Raw genomic sequence first — 18676 nt, 5'->3', positions numbered from 1 at the left:
GATTTAGCTAACTCAAGAATCTCATTATCTAGTTCTCAAAAAGAAAATGAAAAAAAAGAATCTCATTATCCCCTTAAATCAGAGCGCAAAAGAAAAAAGGAAAAAAACTACTTAGACCTATATATTCAGGCCTCCTAGATGTATTTAGATATATAGAAATTACTCAAAAGTATGTAAATATTATACAAATTCATTCCAGAAATCTCTCTCTTTCTCTCTGTTTATCTTAAACAATAACTAATAGTTTAAAATTTTTTCTAGAAGCACAATTAATTATGAAGCATTAAAAATAATAATGGAATTAAATTGGCTACTTCATTAAATTACAAAAATATATATTATAAAGGGGTAAACTCTATATATTCATTCAATATGCGAACTGGCATTATGAGTAATAAAAAAGAAAAAAAACTGGCATTATGAGGACAAAATATTGTATGAAGACATGGTAAAAATACAGCATACACTTATATTAATAAAATGTACAATATCCTAAAATTTTAGTTCTCCCTCTTTCTGGTTCATCATGTAAGCTGCGACTCCTTTGTAGACTTTTCAAATCTTGTATGCTGACTTTAGTAACAATTTCACATCAGTTGAGACTGAGAGGCAATAACTTGTAAAGATAACATTCTCTTGTTCCATGTCTCAAATTGTTTACTTCAAAAGACAATGTCCTCTTATCCCATTTCTCAAATCTTTGTCCACTGTATCTCAACATGTATCACTCCATTCTTCGAATTGATTAGATTGTACTTTTGATTAATACGCCCATTGTTCACAACATCGGTAAGATTAATCTCTACAAATCCTAATGATTCCTACAGAAACGAAGATATATTAAAGTTTGAAAAATTGTATAATATGTGGAGAAAAGACTACTATAAAAGGACTAGAAAGAGATGGCATACCTTTGATCGAAAACTAATACGTGTTCTCTTGCTCATAACCTCAATATAAATCTTATCATCTAGAGGAGGTTCCTCAAGCATAAACTGAAATTGTTCATTCCAAGTAGGGTCTCGAGTTCTCTTTATCATCTAAACAAACCAAATTGAACCGCAAGTTAAACGGAGGGCAAACTTTACTTAAAATTACAAAAAAAGAAAAAGAAAAAAAAAGCTAACAGTTCATATAAGTGGGGAAATGAGAAAAAAAGAAGAAAAACCATTGAAAATGCATCTCTACTGAGAAGTTCAATTCAGCCAAACATGGCCAATGACAGTGTTTCTTGAAATTGAAAGTTAAATCTGGTGTTTTCTATAGGGTGGGTGCTAATGAAAATTGAACTTAAACCTAATAGCAATTCACAAAATATGTATAATAAAAAAAAAAATGCCAGAGTGAAAATTTCCAAAAGCATCAAAGAGCTAGACAATTATTGGTATACTACTCTTTGTGAAACTTGCTTGATATTGTTGAACTTTTATATAATTGATGACTTGAAATCTCAGATGTATTCAGATTGTCACTCATTTAAAAAACAATAAGTATTCAGATTGTAGCTTAGCATAAATTCTTCTAAGCAATATTGATATTTTAAGCAAGTTTAGTTTGAAAGATGTTGGTGGCAAATATAAAATCGGGTTCCTTCATGCTTTTGTCATGCATTATCCTAGTCAATTATATTGGTAAAATAACTTTATTTCATATTAAACATTGCATTTTTGGTAAGACTACCAAACATCAACCTACAAGCACATAAAATAAATTACTGATAAAAATCTATATGAACATTTAATTTTCTTAAGCACATCTAGGATCCTAGATACTACTTGCAAGATGACTCTTTTAAGTCTCCAAATCCATGAAAAATTGGCTCAAACATGATCATCATATTGTTACCAAAAGAAAAAATTCACCTTTGTTTTCTTATGTTCTCCTCTAAAGAGAACAAAGGCATAAGGATTATTATGGCGCTCCCCCTCTACATCCTCAGCTCCTTGAATGATAACTGAAAGCAAGCCTGCACCACTCACTTTCTCATTGTCGGATGCTCTATTTTGTCCACTTTCCTTTCTCCCAAATCTATCCACTGGCTCACCAATCTTAAAACTTTCTTCTTTAAAAGGAACAAAATTCAGCTCCACCTCAAGTTGGCCCCTCTTCTTATGGTTTTGAGGTTCGCTAATGCTTGAGCTCTTTAGCAATTCAAGCTTAAATTCTTTTGCCTCATTGGGTGTAAGGAGCTTCAGTGGAACTAACTGCATTCCCAGCTTGTCATGTCCACCAACCTGTGAAGAACACAGAAAGAAAGAAAGAAAAAAAAATTTAAGTCTGAACTAGAATCCTCATCATAAATGCAAAAATCAACTAGACAATCTCTGTGGTATAACTCAACTCCAACTCTTTTTGTAAGAAATCTTAAAGTAGGATGGCTTTTATAGAGACTAGAGAAATACCAAACCAAAATGGGTCAGGCATTCTATGCACTATCAAAAATATTTCCTGCTTATCAAAATGATGGTGAAATGCATAGATTTTAAGTCTAGAGAATGCTTCTCTAGCAACTGTTCAGGCAGTCCTTTTGAACTTGTTTAGAAAGTAAGTGGGTTGTGACCTTTACATGAGCTACTTTCTAGAGAATGTGTATATATATATATCCAGCTTCCATGAAACTAATAGCACCATGATTTGTGGTGATTATTTGGAGTGGTTCTTCCTTGAATTTGGTTTCAAACAAATCCTAAGCACTCAAAAAGGGATTCAAAATTAACACCAACTGAAGACATTGATGATCACTTTTTGTGTACAGTTTTTCTAGTAGGAATAATAGTAACTTCAAACTTCAAAATCCTTAACATCAAGCAAAAGACAGAGAAGCACATGAGGGTCCACTTACTTGTTCTAAAAATGTGAAAAAAAACTGTTTGAAATAGAGACTTTTATTTTAGTATCTTAGGGCTTGGGCCACTCAACTACATCCAACACAAGTATTTGACTTAGTTGAGTTCACTTTTCATTTAATAAACAAAAGGACACAGTTTTTCATTTCTCCATTCTCTAAGCAACTAAACAGAGAAACAGGAAAAAAACCTTGTCCCAGTCGTAGACTTCTAAATGAAGAACTTGAGTGTTGGGGTCTGTCACGATAAACTTGAACTTCTCATTCCACTCAGGATTCAAGTTATTCATCTTGATAGTGGTTTTTTTTGCAGGAAGCTTCTCTCCAGTCAGGCTTAGTTTGACATAAGGATCAGATGTTCCGAAGATGTCCATCTTCAGTAGTTTATGTGCTCGAACAACTTTCACATGTAGGATCCCCACAGGCTTCCTTTCGCCCACTCTATAGAAAGACCAAGTGATTTTTTTTTTTTTAATAAATAAATGAATTAAAAAAAGTAGAGGCATATTAACATGAAGTACAAAGCTCAACTAACATTATTAACATTTGAAATCATATGATTTATGAATGAACATATATTTAGAAACGAAAAATGTATCAATAAATCTAAGCATATTTTGTCATCTCATATAAACTCACGTTGCTTCGTCAAGAATAGGAATTTCAAGAGTTTGGGGCCAGAGGTAGAGGCTTGCAACTTGTTTCTTAATAGTCTCCTGCAAGAACCTTGAATAGTTAGTTAATTCAAATCCAAAACTCAAATTTAGCAAAAGTTATCTCTCACAGATCCAATTTCAGACAATTATATAAAATGTCAACTACTACTAGTTGAAGACTTACTAGTGCAGCACCTGAACAAATCTATAGAGACCAGGTATGGACATAATGTCCCCTCCCAATATCTTCATTCCAAAATCTACATGTGGCTGCACATAATCAGGAAAAAACCATCATACCGGAAAGATTCTTATTAGTATCCATTCATTCACCTTTGGATTAAAAATAAAATAAAAATCAAAGACAAAAAAAATAAAAAAATAAAAAAAATACTCCAGTGTCCAAAATGTTCCACTCACCTTCTCCAACAAAGAGACCACTATGTTTGCAAAACATGGAAAAGTAGGTACAAGAGGTTTCAAGGTTATCCGTGGTGCAGCAAATATTTGTAAATCCACCAACTGAAAGTAGCACAGTCAAAATTCTGAAAGAAACAAAACACACGTGAGCACACAAACATTTCTTTGTTGAGGAGTATGCCTCTGACCTGAACTGTAATTTGTAGAGACAATAATTTTAACCCCAAAACTATATTGGGATTGCCGACCCATCTAATTGCTGGTTCCATGACCAGTTCCTTCTCATTAGTCTCATAGACTTTAAGACCTGCAAAATTGGAAAAGTAGACTGAAATTAACAACAGAAGAACAATGCAATGATGTACCCTACCTGGAATGTATGCTTACATCCTACTCAATGTCAGTCATTGAAAGCTTTCTGCAAGTCATCTACTTTGTCTAAAGCTTATGAAAGCCTTACATAATACATTACTCTTTTATAAATAGGGAGCAGCCTAATGTTGCCTGTTACACATAGTAATAATCAACAGATCTTGCAATAATTCACCCCTACATTGTTTCAAACAATTATGAAATAACTATGCTTTTTCCCTCGAAACCATGCGGTACTTTACTCAATATTATTTCCCAAACTTTATTTTTTTTTTTTTATGTTGAGCAAAATTTGTCATTATCACGGGCTTGAAAGTTATTTCCACAAAATTTTCCAAAGAACTCTCAAATGCCTGATGTACCCTAGCATCCATATGTAGAAATTGTAACTATGCATGTGGCTTCAATTGACCATACATAACCATATGTGATTGAGATTTACTAAAACAGAAACCGGTCAAAGAGATCTATTTTTCAAGTTAAATCATAGTTTGTTCGGCAGAAGAGAAATTACAAATTTTTCTAGCAATTTTTTGTGACAAAAATAGTAGATCACATCCTGAATTCCTCAAAACTAGTGACCTAAAAATTTCAATAGAGAGAATGAAAAGGTGCTAGATAGAAAATTCAATAAAGCCTTTTACACATACAGAGTATTTTATAAACAAGATTATTTACTCCCAAGAATAGACTCACCAAATATTGCAGGAGGAAGAGTTCCAAGACTAAGATTCTTAAACTCAATCGCTTTAATCTGAAATTTCCCAATGTAATCCTCAAATATAGGTTGTGCCATGCTTCTAATCGTACTACAAATTGCCTATACATTAAAAATCCCTTAATCACAGGTTCAAACTGACAGAAAGCCAAAAGTATTACGAGGTAGTACATTACCTTATCAAGGTAAGGCCACATATCGGAGATAAACTTGTTAAACCAATCTACCTGCACAATAGTGCATATTAATCAACAAGCTAAAAGAATGTCATTAATTTTAAAACAACGTGAGAAAGAAAAATGGAATTTCTAAGAATATCATAAGGCAATACTAACTCGATCATAATCAGGGTTCTTCACCCACAGTGGAATTTCAGGAAGAAGATCTTGCAAGGCACTTGAATCTAACTCATAAAGTGGTCTGGTAACTGGTTCCTGCAACGTTTAGCATTTTGAGTTACTGAAGTACTTTGCACATATTCTAGAATTAGAACTACATTTTTTTTTGGGCAAATTGACTGGGAACTTATTATCATTGACAATGTCACTAAAATTTTAGGGAAAAAAGTGCTTAAATATGTTATGTCTAAAAATCCAAAAGTTGTCAAAGATACTCTAAAATAAAAACAGAAAAACAAAAAGGGAATTGATGCTGTTCTTCAAATGAATATAGAAGCATTTTTTAACATCTGATGGAAAGAAACCATTGCACCATGTTACACTGAATTTTGAATAAGCTCATTGTTTTCTCATAATTTTCAAAGTGGATTGGTTTCCATTGCATGCACATGCTCATTACTGAGATTTCACAGAATGACAAGACTCACAATGTTTTCTACTATTATGGCTCCTATTTTGCAGTGATACCATTTATAAGTATGTAACTCAGCCTTCTTGCAGAGAAATGGAATACAAATGGGATCAATCCAATTCATTGAGATATCAAATGCACCCCAAATAGACACTTCTAATGTCTTTGCATTGTTTTTTTTTAATTAATTTCATGTGTCATCAAAGTTTCAATAAACAATTGAAATTTTGACTTAAGGTTCAAAAACTCGCTTGCTTCCACAAAAGGTCAGTCTTTTGATGCGTAAGTTATCAATGGCCAAATTTATTTACTTTTCATAAGGATCTTTTCTCTTCAACAAAAGCCATATGACATAGCTGCCCAACTATTAGCAACCTTACGAAAACTAGACTATAGAACCATTTAAATGATGTGACACCAGCCAATATAAGAAAATAAATACCAGGAAAAGGAGCTACAAAGCCAAGGTTTTCCATGATGACTATTAAAAATAGTTCTAGACGGTCATTACAAAGCCATGAAAATGAATAGTCACCCACCAGTCAGATTTGAACAAAATACTGGTCTAAATTATAATATACTATTAATCCCCCATACTTTGATTATTAAACAAAAGTATGAACATATGACCCATTATCAATTGCCTATGTAAAAAATGGGGAATTTATCCCAAACCGAAAAAAGAAAGAAAAAAACAAGGGGGCTAAAAGTTTAAAACTCATATTTCAATATTAAAAATAACTAATGAAACCTTGATTTAAAAATTTCCAAAACTACTTTACCATATGAGCTCAATGAATAAGGTAAAACTCATTTTTAGAGAAAACAACATGTCAACCTTAGACTTATAACTTAAATATTTGGAAAATTAAATGCCCATAAAAAAAAATAAAAAAAAATCTTGTTCGTCAATAAAGATAATATTTCCTTATAGAAAATTAAACCCAGTTCAGTAAACTTCACAAAGAAAGTAAAACGGCATAAAGACATAATGATAATAATGCTGTCCATTGTTATGGTAAGTTTGGCACAGAATCTTAGATCATCAAATATAGCAAGTGATCAGATGCTTTACTATCTCTTATCTGTTTCTATAACAATTTATAACTACGTTGCCGAAGTAAATGTTACCTTTACATCTTTTGCTTCAGAGTAAATGAAGAAGAAGAACCCGATCAAGAGGCCCAAAGGGACTCCAATTCCAAAACCAATGATCCCCAAGAAAGTGCTGAGAAATCCCATATTCTAATACTCCAAGAAAGTACGAAAACTCGACAAAAAATGGACATAGAAAAATAAACAGCTAGTGAAGAACAAGAACCAAAAAAAAAAAAAAAAAAAAATGAAGGCTGATTGAATGTGAGAGAGATATATAGAAAAGTGACGAGTTTTCCAGCGAAAGAAAGTTACTTTGGAAACGTAACAAAAGAAGCGTCTTATGAAAAACCGCCAAAACAAAGACACGTTGTCTTGAACTACTTTGAATGAAGAAAAGAACTGTGTACTCTTCTATTTATACAAGTCTACGCTGGATTTAACAGAGGTTGGCCTGTCGTTTTAAATTACTACAAAACCCTTACTCTTTTTTCAAAGTTATAAATTGAAATAATTTTTTTTAATTAAAAAATATATATACTAGTTAGAATATAATAGAAGTATATAGTGTATAGTTTTTAGATAAACACAAAATTTTAATTGTTCTTATCAACTTTTTTTTTCTACTGTTTTATCAATTTTTGGATAGGCACACAAGCTTGATCGAATATAGACCTTTTTATTTATTTATTTTTAAATTTATCCTATTTGATTTGTACTTTTGTTTATATCAAATAGTAACTTTTCGATTTTAAAAAAAAAAATTAAAATCATTGGATAATAAATGCAGTTTTTTTTTTTTTTTTTTTTTTTGAGAAAGTAAAAAATGCAACTTTTTATTTTTGAGAAGATAATAAATGCAACTTAATTACCTATAACACATACTTTTAAAGATATGTTATCTCTCTTTTTTTCTTATCTCCCTTTCATTTGTTCTTATCGACTTTAGACAATTAACGTATTTCAATTTTTTTTTTTTAATGGAACGTATTTCAAATTGAGTCCTACGTCTTTAATGTTATCAATTAAAGTTTCAAACTTATGAAGCCATTTTAATTTGAAATCTTTTTCCACTTCTATTAATCTGGGTGGTAGTAATAGAGTAAGCAATATGTATGGGAAACATTGATAAACTTTGTGTTTCACCTATATAAATAGTTTCAATTTCCTAGTACTATAGAAATTCATCTTCAATTTCTCATTTTAAGCAAATCTTTCTCTCTCTAAGAATATTCACATTAGTCTCCTCAAATATTTAGCTAAACTAATCCAAAAAACTCTACTTTTACTAGTTTAGCTATCTTTTATTTTCATACACATATATCAATCTCAAAACTTTATCAACATTGAAATTTAATGTAGCGAGGATAGAGGCTCACTACATGTAGATATGAGATTATCCTCATTAAAACTTTAGTTAATTTAGTGAGGTTGATGCATGCTTGTTTTGATTGAGTTTAGATAAATTTTTGTTGAAATATTAAATTGACGAGACCGATGTAAATGCCCTAAAATGAAGATTTCTCTCTACTCTCTCTATTCAATGGATGCTAAATTGATTTATGAATAACTAGGTGAAACATATGGTTTTATCAAGGGCAACATCTTGCATTGGACTCCTCTTGTAGTTTTAGATAAATAAATGCTACAAGAGGAGTTCAAATCTTCTATTACCCTAAGATGTGATGTGGTTTGAGAATATGGACCATCACATTTAATAATGATGTTGGAGTATGGACCATCGCAAACATATGGTCAAAACTCTCACTCTTGTGCTGGATCATTTTTTTTTTTTTTTTTCCTTTGGCTAATTAGTGATAGGATCTGTGGGGCCAGAAAGATTGTGACCCCAACCCATTTCATGTTAAGTCCCAAGGCCTGCGCCGAGGAGATATAGGGCAGTGGAGGCACCATGAGAATCGAGGACGGTCTAAGGAAATGGCCGAGGACGAGCTCCTACTCGGTATGCCATAAATGCCCTTAAAAGGAAGGGTGATCACAGTGCGGAACAGCACGAGTAAAAGGCTGCCATAATTGCAATAAAGCACTCTGCACCTGATAGAGCCATGCTCTTCAACTTTTACAACCACCCCCAACCATTTTGGGTATGGGATGATGGGACAAGTATCAGTCGTGGAAAAATAGATCCTACACGTGGACGAAGGAGAAGGAGTGCAGACTAATATAAAAAGAGGAACAAGCAATCCGGAGAAAGGGCTGGGAAAAATGGCCAAAAACCAGAGCCTCCCAGCCCGCCTCCAGGAGAAAGACTCCCAGAGCGAATACGATTTAACTATGTATGAACACCACGAAAAATCCACTGTCTGGTGACCAAGGCCTAGCCTTTCAAACCCACGCTCTATAAATGATATTGTTTGGGCCTATTTACGTGCAAACCCAATATCATTTTGGGTCGTTACAAATCGTGTCCTTACAGGATCCATTTGCAATAAATATCGAAAACTCTTTTATTTAAGTGAGTAGAACTTCTTAAAGAGAATTATAGCATTTCCCTAAAGAAAAGATAAAAGAAAAAAAAAAGCTAATTATAGTTATAGAATTTCAGTTTTTAATTAAAATGATTTGAATAAAATGGTATTTTTTTTGAAGTAACTTCAACCCGGTCAGACTGTTCTTCTTAGCAACCTTCTTCAATGTGCACAAATTTCTAATCCATGATGTTAATATGCACAAATTTCCAGTCTTTAATTGACTTCACCACAACAACAACTTGATTTTAATAGTAGTAGTAGTTGGACCGAGTCATTATAGATTGAAATTGAAAGTTTCAGTACAAAATCTTACAACTCAATTGGTCGAGAGGAATCTAGGCAAAGAGTCAAGCTTCATTTAAACTTGATCAATCAAGTAGAGTTGAGGCCATTGATCCTTCACAATTCTAAACAGTTTCAATACTATTATAAACATTAAAAATTAAGACTCAATTCAGTCAGGCTCTGGCTGATGGTTGTATTGTTTCAGCTCTGATGTATTCCTTTCTTTTTGTTAATGATCAAAGATTATTTTTTTACTTAGATTTGCCAACACAACAACATTTGAACCCAACAAAATCCTTACTATATATATTTTTTTTTTCAAAAAATGAAACCCCCTACACATAACTCACACGCAATATGTTTTAACAGTTATGGTCGAGTAGTCTTTTCACCTTTTTAAAAAAAAAAAAAATATATATATATATATATATATATTTTTTTTTTTAAAGATTTGACAATTACAAGAACTTGTTTAAACAGGAAAAAAAAGAGGGTTCCAACAGGAAAATGCCACGTGCAACAGTTTGTATATACAAGGTTTTTTTTTTTTTTTTTTTGAGAAAGATTGTATATACAAGGTTGAAAGGTTGGAAAACTCCATATTGGCCTTGGGGCAACGTGGTTTGCCTGTTTATGTGCTGCAAACTATGAATGATGACTGACAAGTAGAAAACTATAAAATATTATGATTATTGGATATGCTCTTATGCTAAAGATTGCTTGTCGATATTCCCCTTATACCTTACCGAGGATATGCTTAGACGGAAGGGCCTTCCACTCTACCTCGGATAATGCTAAGCCTATCTCTTCCTTTTATTTTTCTAACTATTACTTGATTATTAACACCACTAAGCTATTGTTATGACTGGCGTTCCCTAGTATTTAAATGCGTCTTTTCTTTAAAAAAATCTTTAAGACCACAAAACTTTTCACAATTTCTTACCACAACTATAAAATAGTAATGTGTGATTGGTGAAGAAAATATTATGGGTATATGTGTAAGCGACGCTTAACTACTTATAGTCTGTTACATTAGAGTTGTCGCAAAAAGATTGTAAAATAATTTGTGGTCCAAAACTACTTTTTTTTTTTTTTTCTTTTTTCTTTTGCTTTCAATGCTCACAAGATAACCTACTTGGCACATAGACATGGATTGCTAATTGCAGTTGCTCACCTAATCATAGTTTGGTGGAAGGTTTTTGGCATTCAAGCAACCATTAGCTGTCGATTGTTTTGAAAGGTAGGTCATATATGCACTTTAGCCAAAATCCAATTTTTTATAGACAAATTTTCTACAAAGGCATGTGTATAAAATAATCAAATATGTCTTTGCCATTATGGTCCCAAATTCAATAATACTAAAAAGTCTCTGTCACTTTGAATGCATTTATAAATTGTGCTTCGCCGTAAATGACACTTGGTGTTTTGGCCAAAATTGTCCTGCATACAATAAAAATATTTTCATTGATGTATTAATTAATTTGATGCTAATTAAAGGATAATCATTATAGAGTAGATGTCATAACTTTAAAATCTTATTATGTATTTATAAAAAAATTTATGAGTTCGATTATATTATACTTATTTTTTAGTTGTGACCTAAGATGGGTTTTGTTTTTCAACTTGTGATTTTTGAATTCTTTACCCCCAAAAAAATTTGTGATTTCTAAAGTGATGCTTTATCCATTTAAAATATTTTTTATTATTATTAAATATGTAGTTAAATAGAACAATCCACCCAATAATTATAAAAACACAGGTAGGAATTTTTTTTCCTTAAAAAAGTATCAGGAAAAATATTACTTTTCTAAATCATATGCAAGTAAATATTACATGTGAATAAAGTGTTATTAACCATTGCTAATATAAAAAATTTGTGATAAATATTAAGTTTCTGAAGTGGCATTTTCTTATGAGATGGGAAAATCGTAGGGAGAATTTTATCTGTCTCATACATGAATTTAATAAAATAAATTAATATTAGTGACATTTTAGGTGATATCAACTATCAAGGATTGATTACCTTTTCGGTTTAGCCTCAGAAAATAAGATTATTAGAAGAAAAAGCCAATCTTGTCATTTTGAATTTTAATTTGCTAATGTATAATTTAAGATGATGACAAATGATTTCCAGCTATTCACACACATAAAACACTCATGAATTCTGGAATTACATGTGCTATAGCCTATGGCTTCCTTAGAATTTATGATTTTTCACGCTACTTTCTGCCGAACGCTAAGTCAGTCTTTTTTTTCAGCTGGCAATTATAGCCAAATAGATAGAGATAAAACTTTGACTACATCTATGCAGGATATATTGTTTTCAAACACCAATAAAATGAAAAAAAAATGCTACGATCATAATATTTTCACAACAAATTCTAAGTAATAAGTTGTTACGAATTTTTAATTTGAATCCACTATAGAAATTTATTTTTTGCCCACCAACATGTAACAATCTACCACTTAGAATTTGTTGTAAAAGTATTGTGAAAATATTATGAACGTAGTATTTTGAAAAGAAATTGTAAAAAAATATGAAATATCTTTAGTTATTTTTTAGGGAGTTTTTATGTACTTATTTTTATAGAACTTCATTCTTTCTTGCACAAATGGCCAAAGAATTTTTTTTTTTATTTTTTTATTTTTGGTGACAGTGAATTGCATAGTAAATTGACGGTATGTGACACGCAAACATGTTTGTGTTTAATTAATTAATTTCCTTTGATATGACTGAGTTTAATCCCAAGGGGTAGTAGGCTAGTAGCCATAAGACAAATTACCAGCTGCTTCACGATGTATGGTCCTTTAGTTGATAGTGTAATCCGCTACAATTAGAGTAATTCCTTGCCATGTTTTAAATCTTAAATTAGGATATATGTGCTTTGACTTTTGAATTGCAAGTTAGGTTGAAAATAATGGAAATTTTTGGCTTTCTAGTGATTGCCATGACATAATAATTTTGAAGTTTCTAGTTTAGGGTATATCCTGTGTGGAATACTCGAATCTCCTCTAAACCTCTACCTGTTAAAATAAAAAAAATAAAAAAAACAGTTTTCTTCAAGTGAGGAGAATATTATTCCACGAATAGCTATATTTTGGAAGTTTTACATTGGACAAAGTTTAGACTGGTTTTGAGTTATTTTTTCAAACTCATTACATGACTATTTATACAAGATTATTTATGTGCATTATTTAAACGAGTTTACACTTTATAGACTTGTTAAAAAAAGTCATGTAATTAAAACTACACATAAGTGGTCATTTTAATCAATACATAGTAGGTAACTCCAAACCGGTTTAGAACCGAACTTGGTGTAAGAAGTTTTTGTTTTGGGAAGGTCATATCTAGAGAAGTGTCTAAAAGGAAAAATTGGTTGATTCAGTGAAGGTGATATCTGGAAATTTTGCTAAAAGAAATTTAAGATGCTTGGAAAAGGTGATAGCTGATTAATGTTGGCCTGGACAGGATTAACTCATATATTATTTTTAATATAATTGCTTTCATTTTTGTTATGCTTATTGTATTCGAGTTCACACTTACTTTATGAGAAAACCGAGCAGTTCATTTTATTTTATTATATTTTTTAAATTATCCAGCAGATTCTTGCTCTTGGTTGTAAGTTTCTAACTAATACCTGCTGATCCTGTCTCCTTGCTCTTAACCTCGATGAGAACACTCTTATTTTAAGAAAGCTCCTAAATCATAAATTTATTCCACTATTCCATGGTGAATCACTTGTTTTCTTACCATTTAAACAAATCAATTTTTTAGAATATTCATATGTAAACAATATGGTTAATTGGTTAGTTGAATAGTAAAGTCCTATACTAAATACTAAATACTAATGACAATATTTCGAATGAAAACGAAATAATAAATATAAAAGTGAGCGGTTAATACATAATCAGATCTATACCTATAAACTTAAATCTTCCTCACAAGTCACAACACAAACTTCGTTGATTATTTATTTATTTATTTTGCTAAGTAATTATGGAGAATTAAAAGAGTGAGCTTGGGCTTACACCTGTTTTGTTGAATTAACAAAGGATGAGTGGAAGTGAGCTATGAGATTACTTGTAAGTGATGCACTTAAATAATTGTGAGAAACTCAGAATGTGAAAGTCAAAGAGATTGGGACCATGAAGCAGGAGGTGGGCTGAGCCCGAAGTTTAGTGGTCTCATTTAACTGTGATAACGTTGGATGGGTTAAAGCCCAGTAAATACGACATATCTGATGGGGATTGGTTCACACTTATCTTGTAAGAACTACCCAATTAAGTCTGCAACTATCGGACAAAGTTTTTTTCTAAATTAGTTTAAAAAAAACTATTCAAATTCTATATATTTTTATTGGATATGAATTTTGAAAATTTAACTTATAAATTGTATGTTTTTTATGTTTTTAACACGCATGTGAAATTTTGTTCAAATAAGATGTTATTTACTATTCCACAACTATTTCCAAGGGTGGTGTTACGTGCTCGTCAGGGGGTTCAAATGAAACCCCTAACTTGGAATTTTTTATTTATTTATTTTATATAAATTCTTTTACAAAAATTGTTTCGACTCCCCTAAAATAAATATTTGAACACCCTGACCATAAATTTTGTTTAAATCTAATTAAAATAAACTTGAATATGATCATTTTAATGCTATTTTCACAATAATTTCACAATAGGGCGTAAGTGACAAGTTGTAACTAGTTTTTTATTTTGACCCACAATTGACAGTAGCGGTGCCATGTTCAGTCCAGGGTGTTCCCAGGAACACCTTGATTTGGAAAAAAAAATTTATTTGTTTACCCTTTAAAAAAAAAAAAAATAGGAACACCCTTAGTCAAAATTAGGAACACCCTCAAATAAATAAATAAATAAATTTATTTGTTCTACTTTCAAGAAAAAAAAAAAAGCCCAAAAAAAAATGTAATAGAGCAATTGGCAAACCCACGGATTCTCATAAAAAAAAAAAAAAAAACGGACGGCAAGCCCAACATCAAGCCCAACAAATTACAAATGGTAGCAAACCCATGAATTCTCAAAAAAAAAAAAAAACCCAATATACTGAAATCAGAAACTAATAGATGGCGCAACCAAACACTAATAGATATTGAAAGAAAGAAAGAAAGAAACCTAACCTAAAGAAAACAACCTAACCCAACAAATGGAGAAGGAGATCGCCAGATCCGGCCTCAAACTCGAGCTCCAAAATGGCAGAACACATCGAATTGGAGATCAGTCTTCCTTGCCTCAATGTGCTGCCCGATGGCGCCGCCCCTCAGCCTCAGGCCTCTTTGCTCCCTCAACCTCAAGGTATTTCATCTCTATCTCAGTCTCTCTCTCTTTATCTGAAGAATCAAGAATGAAAGTGAAATGAAATTATGAAATGAGACTCTCTCTCTCTAAGACTTTATCTGTGATTGTCTGTTGCTTTTACTTAGCTTTAGTTTATAAATTTATTAATATTTACCCTGTTTTTGGGTTTATCCGTTGGTGTTGGTGTTGGTGTTGGTGTTGGTGATATACAATTAATTGTCTTTAGTGTTATTGTTGGTGTCTTTTGGAGAGATACAATTAATTGGCTTTATCTGAATGGCTCTAGTCTTGTGATTGGGGGCCATGGGGCATTGGGGCTTGTTTGTTGAATTCAGGGGTGGATGGGGGCATAGGGCCAAGGTAAATGCACATCATGTGCAGCACATGGGGTGTGTGGCTGTGTGCTAGTGTGTGGTTGTGTGCTAGTGCAGTAGTGCAACTAATAATTAATAAACAATCATTTAATTAACCAATAATTAATTGGAGGAAGCAACTAATAAACAATAATTAATAATTTAATTAACCAATACATTATAAAAGAAAAACAAATAAAATTATGTTACTATGTTAGGCTAAACAACAATTAATAATTTTATAATTAATGAAACAACAATATAACAAATTATAGTTTATAAAAGACAAACAAATTAATTAAACAACTAAATAACAATAATTAATAATTTTATTAATATTTCAAATGAACTTATAGTTTATTGTTTATTCTTTTGCTAGAATTATGGACAAATATTTGATAAGGAAACCACGTACCCAAGATTCATCTTCATCTTCTAAGCGAATTCGTGTTGACTTTAACTTAGAAAATCATCCTTCAGATTTTGAACTACGAGAAAAAATATCATCTTATTATCCTAATAATCATGATGAAATAAGAAGATATTATTTACAAAAAGGCCCTTGTCAACCTGTTTTCCAAAACCCTAATGATTACCCTTTATCATATTTTTCTAGAAAGTCTCTTCGATTTAGATCCGAATGGTATGTAAATAGAAAGTGGTTGGAATATAGTATAAACAAGGGATGCAGTATTTTGATTATATTGCTACCTATTTGGGCAAGATGTTGGTAAGCAAGGAGGAGGTGAGACTTTTGTAACAAAGTGATTCAAACTTTGGAATCAGAAAGAGAAGTTAAATTCCCATGTTGGAAGAGTTAATAGTGCTCATAACCAAGCTGTCAAGAAAAGTAAAGATTTAATGAAGGAAAAGCAACACATTTAAAGTGTTTTGGTTAAGCAATCAAATTAAGATAAAATTGAATATCGGGTTCAATTAAATGCAATTGTTGATTGCATAAAATTCATTTTATGTCAGGGATTAGCCTTTCGTGGTCACGATGAATCTCAAGGTTCAAGTGATAAAGGAAATTTCCTTGAGCTTCTACAATTTTTGGGGGATCACAATAAATCTATCAATGAAGTGTTGCAAAAAACTTCGAAAAATTGCAAGCTTGCCCACCATGATATTCAAAAAGGCATTGTGAATGCAATTGCACGTGAAACATCCAAAGCTATCATCAAGGATCTTGACAATGAGTTCTTTTCAATATTAGTTGATGAGTCACGTGATATCTTAGTGAAAGAGCAAATGGCCCTCGTTTTTCGTTATGTGAACAAAAAAAGAATTATTATAGAGCGGTTCCTTGGTATTGTACATGTAGCAAGTATCACCGCTTTGTCACTCAAATATGCTATTGAATGTTTACTTTGTGAATAAAATTTGAGTTTATTGAAACTACATGGGTAAGGTTATGATGGGGCTAGTAATATGCAAGGTGATATCAATGGTCTCAAAATTTTAATTTTGAAGGAGAATAAGTCAGCATTTTATGTCAATTTTTTTGCTTATCAACTTCAATTGACACTTGTTGCCGTTGCTAAAAATCACATTAACATTGCTGAATTTTTTTATGTGACTAGTAATTTAGTAACTGTTGTTGGAGGCTCTTGTAAGAGACGAGATGCTCTTTGAGATGTACAATTAGCCAAAATTAAAGAAGATTTAGAGAATGATGTACGTAGAAGTGGGCAAAGTTTGAATCAAGAAACAAATCTTAAACGTCCTGGTGATACACATTGGAGATCATATTATAAGACTATTCTCAACTTGATTTTGATGTTTTCTACTGTAGTTGATGTACTTGAGATTATTGAAGAAGATGGCCTCTCCAACCCAAAAGTTGAAACTCGATTTATTATGAGGTCAATTTTATCTTTTGAATTTGTCTTTGCTCTATACTTGATGAAAAACATTTTAGGAATCACAAATAAGTTGTCAATAGCATTGCAAAAAAAAAAAAAAAAAAAAAAAAAAAAAAAAAAAAATCAAGATATAGTAAATGCTATGGGTCTTGTTAAAGTGTCTAAGCAACGATTGCAAGCGATGAGAGATGATGAATGGATATTTTTATTGACTGAAGTGTCTTCATTTTGTATTACACATGATATTCCTATCTTGAACATGGATGAAATATTTGCAGTTAGTGGTAGGCCGCGATGCAACAACCAACAAAATTCAAATTTACATCATTGTCATGTTGAGCTATTCTACATAGTCATAGATATGCAACTTCAAGAGCTTAACAACCGTTTTTCAGAGACAAATACCGATTTGTTACTTTTATGGCTTGCTTGAATCCAAGTGATTCATTTGTGGCTTTTGATAAGGAAAAGTTGATACATCTAGCAAAGTTCTATTCATCTGATTTTCTTGGGATAGATATCTTGGCACTTAACTCTCAACTTCATAATTACATTTTTGATATACACAACAATGACTTGTTTTTAGAGCTTCAAGGAGTTAGTGAACTTACTGAAAAGATAGTGAGCATAGGGAAGCATGAGACTTATCTATTAGTCTATTTGTTTGTGAAGTTAGTTTTGACCCTATCTGTCGCTAGTACAACAGTAGAAAGAAGTTTTTCAGCAATGAAACATATAAAGAATGAACTACGCAATTGAATGAGAGATCAATGGATGAATGATTGCTTGATTGTGTATATTGAAAGAGATGTAACTTGTAGCATTGATAACGAGACTATCATGCAACGATTTCAAAATATGAAAACTCGTAGAAGGCAATTGTAAACTTTATGTATTTGCGTATTTTTTTATTGTTGTTGTTGGCAATATATGAATTTCTCTTTTTATTAGATTATGTAATTTATGCTTCTTAAGGAACACACTGGGAAAAATTCTTGGAGCCGCCACTGACAATTGACATCACTTTTTTACCTTTATTTTTTGCCAATATATCACTTTTTTTTACCTACCTTTAACAACTTGCCACCTATATTTTGTTGTGAAATTTTTGTGCAAGTGTTGTATCAACAGCATTACTCTTAAAATATTTAATTTTATAAGAAAGAAAAAAATGTTTCAAATTTTTGCTTGTACATTAAAAATAAATAAAAAAATAAACCTTCTATTTGGAACTTGGCTTACTTTTCTGTTGACAACAAAATAAAGTTGTTTTTCCTTGCATTTTTCTTCTTCATCATCAACAAAAAATTACACTACCATTTCAACCAACTGATCTATATTTATATCTGTGATTTCTTTCTTCATTCTCTCTATCTCTCTTTCTCCAATTTATGTTTTCTTAGCTTTTATCTCTGTTTGATCAAGTAGTTTTCTTACCTTTTATCT

At 31.5% G+C, this 18676-nt stretch overlaps 1 protein-coding gene across 1 annotated transcript; it reads right to left on the bottom strand.

Moving 5' to 3' along the window:
* Nucleotides 1–392: 392 nt before the first annotated feature.
* On the bottom strand, nt 393–7297 carry LOC126697238 (synaptotagmin-3). Its single transcript, XM_050394139.1, has 12 exons — nt 6953–7297; nt 5347–5445; nt 5188–5238; nt 4990–5113; nt 4110–4228; nt 3922–4023; nt 3697–3771; nt 3485–3561; nt 3037–3286; nt 1863–2234; nt 912–1040; nt 393–821 (listed from the first exon to the last, which is right to left on the bottom strand). Exons 1-12 carry the CDS (start codon nt 7061–7063, stop codon nt 693–695), a joined length of 1638 nt encoding a protein of 545 aa, XP_050250096.1. The 5' UTR covers nt 7064–7297; the 3' UTR covers nt 393–692.
* Nucleotides 7298–18676: the final 11379 nt, after the last annotated feature.

This window comes from Quercus robur, chromosome 8 (genome assembly GCF_932294415.1).
Source record: "Quercus robur chromosome 8, dhQueRobu3.1, whole genome shotgun sequence".
In the NCBI taxonomy this organism is placed as follows: Eukaryota; Viridiplantae; Streptophyta; class Magnoliopsida; order Fagales; family Fagaceae; genus Quercus; species Quercus robur.
The sequence above is the reverse complement of the archived record's forward strand: the minus strand, read 5'-3'. Positions and strand labels throughout refer to the sequence as shown.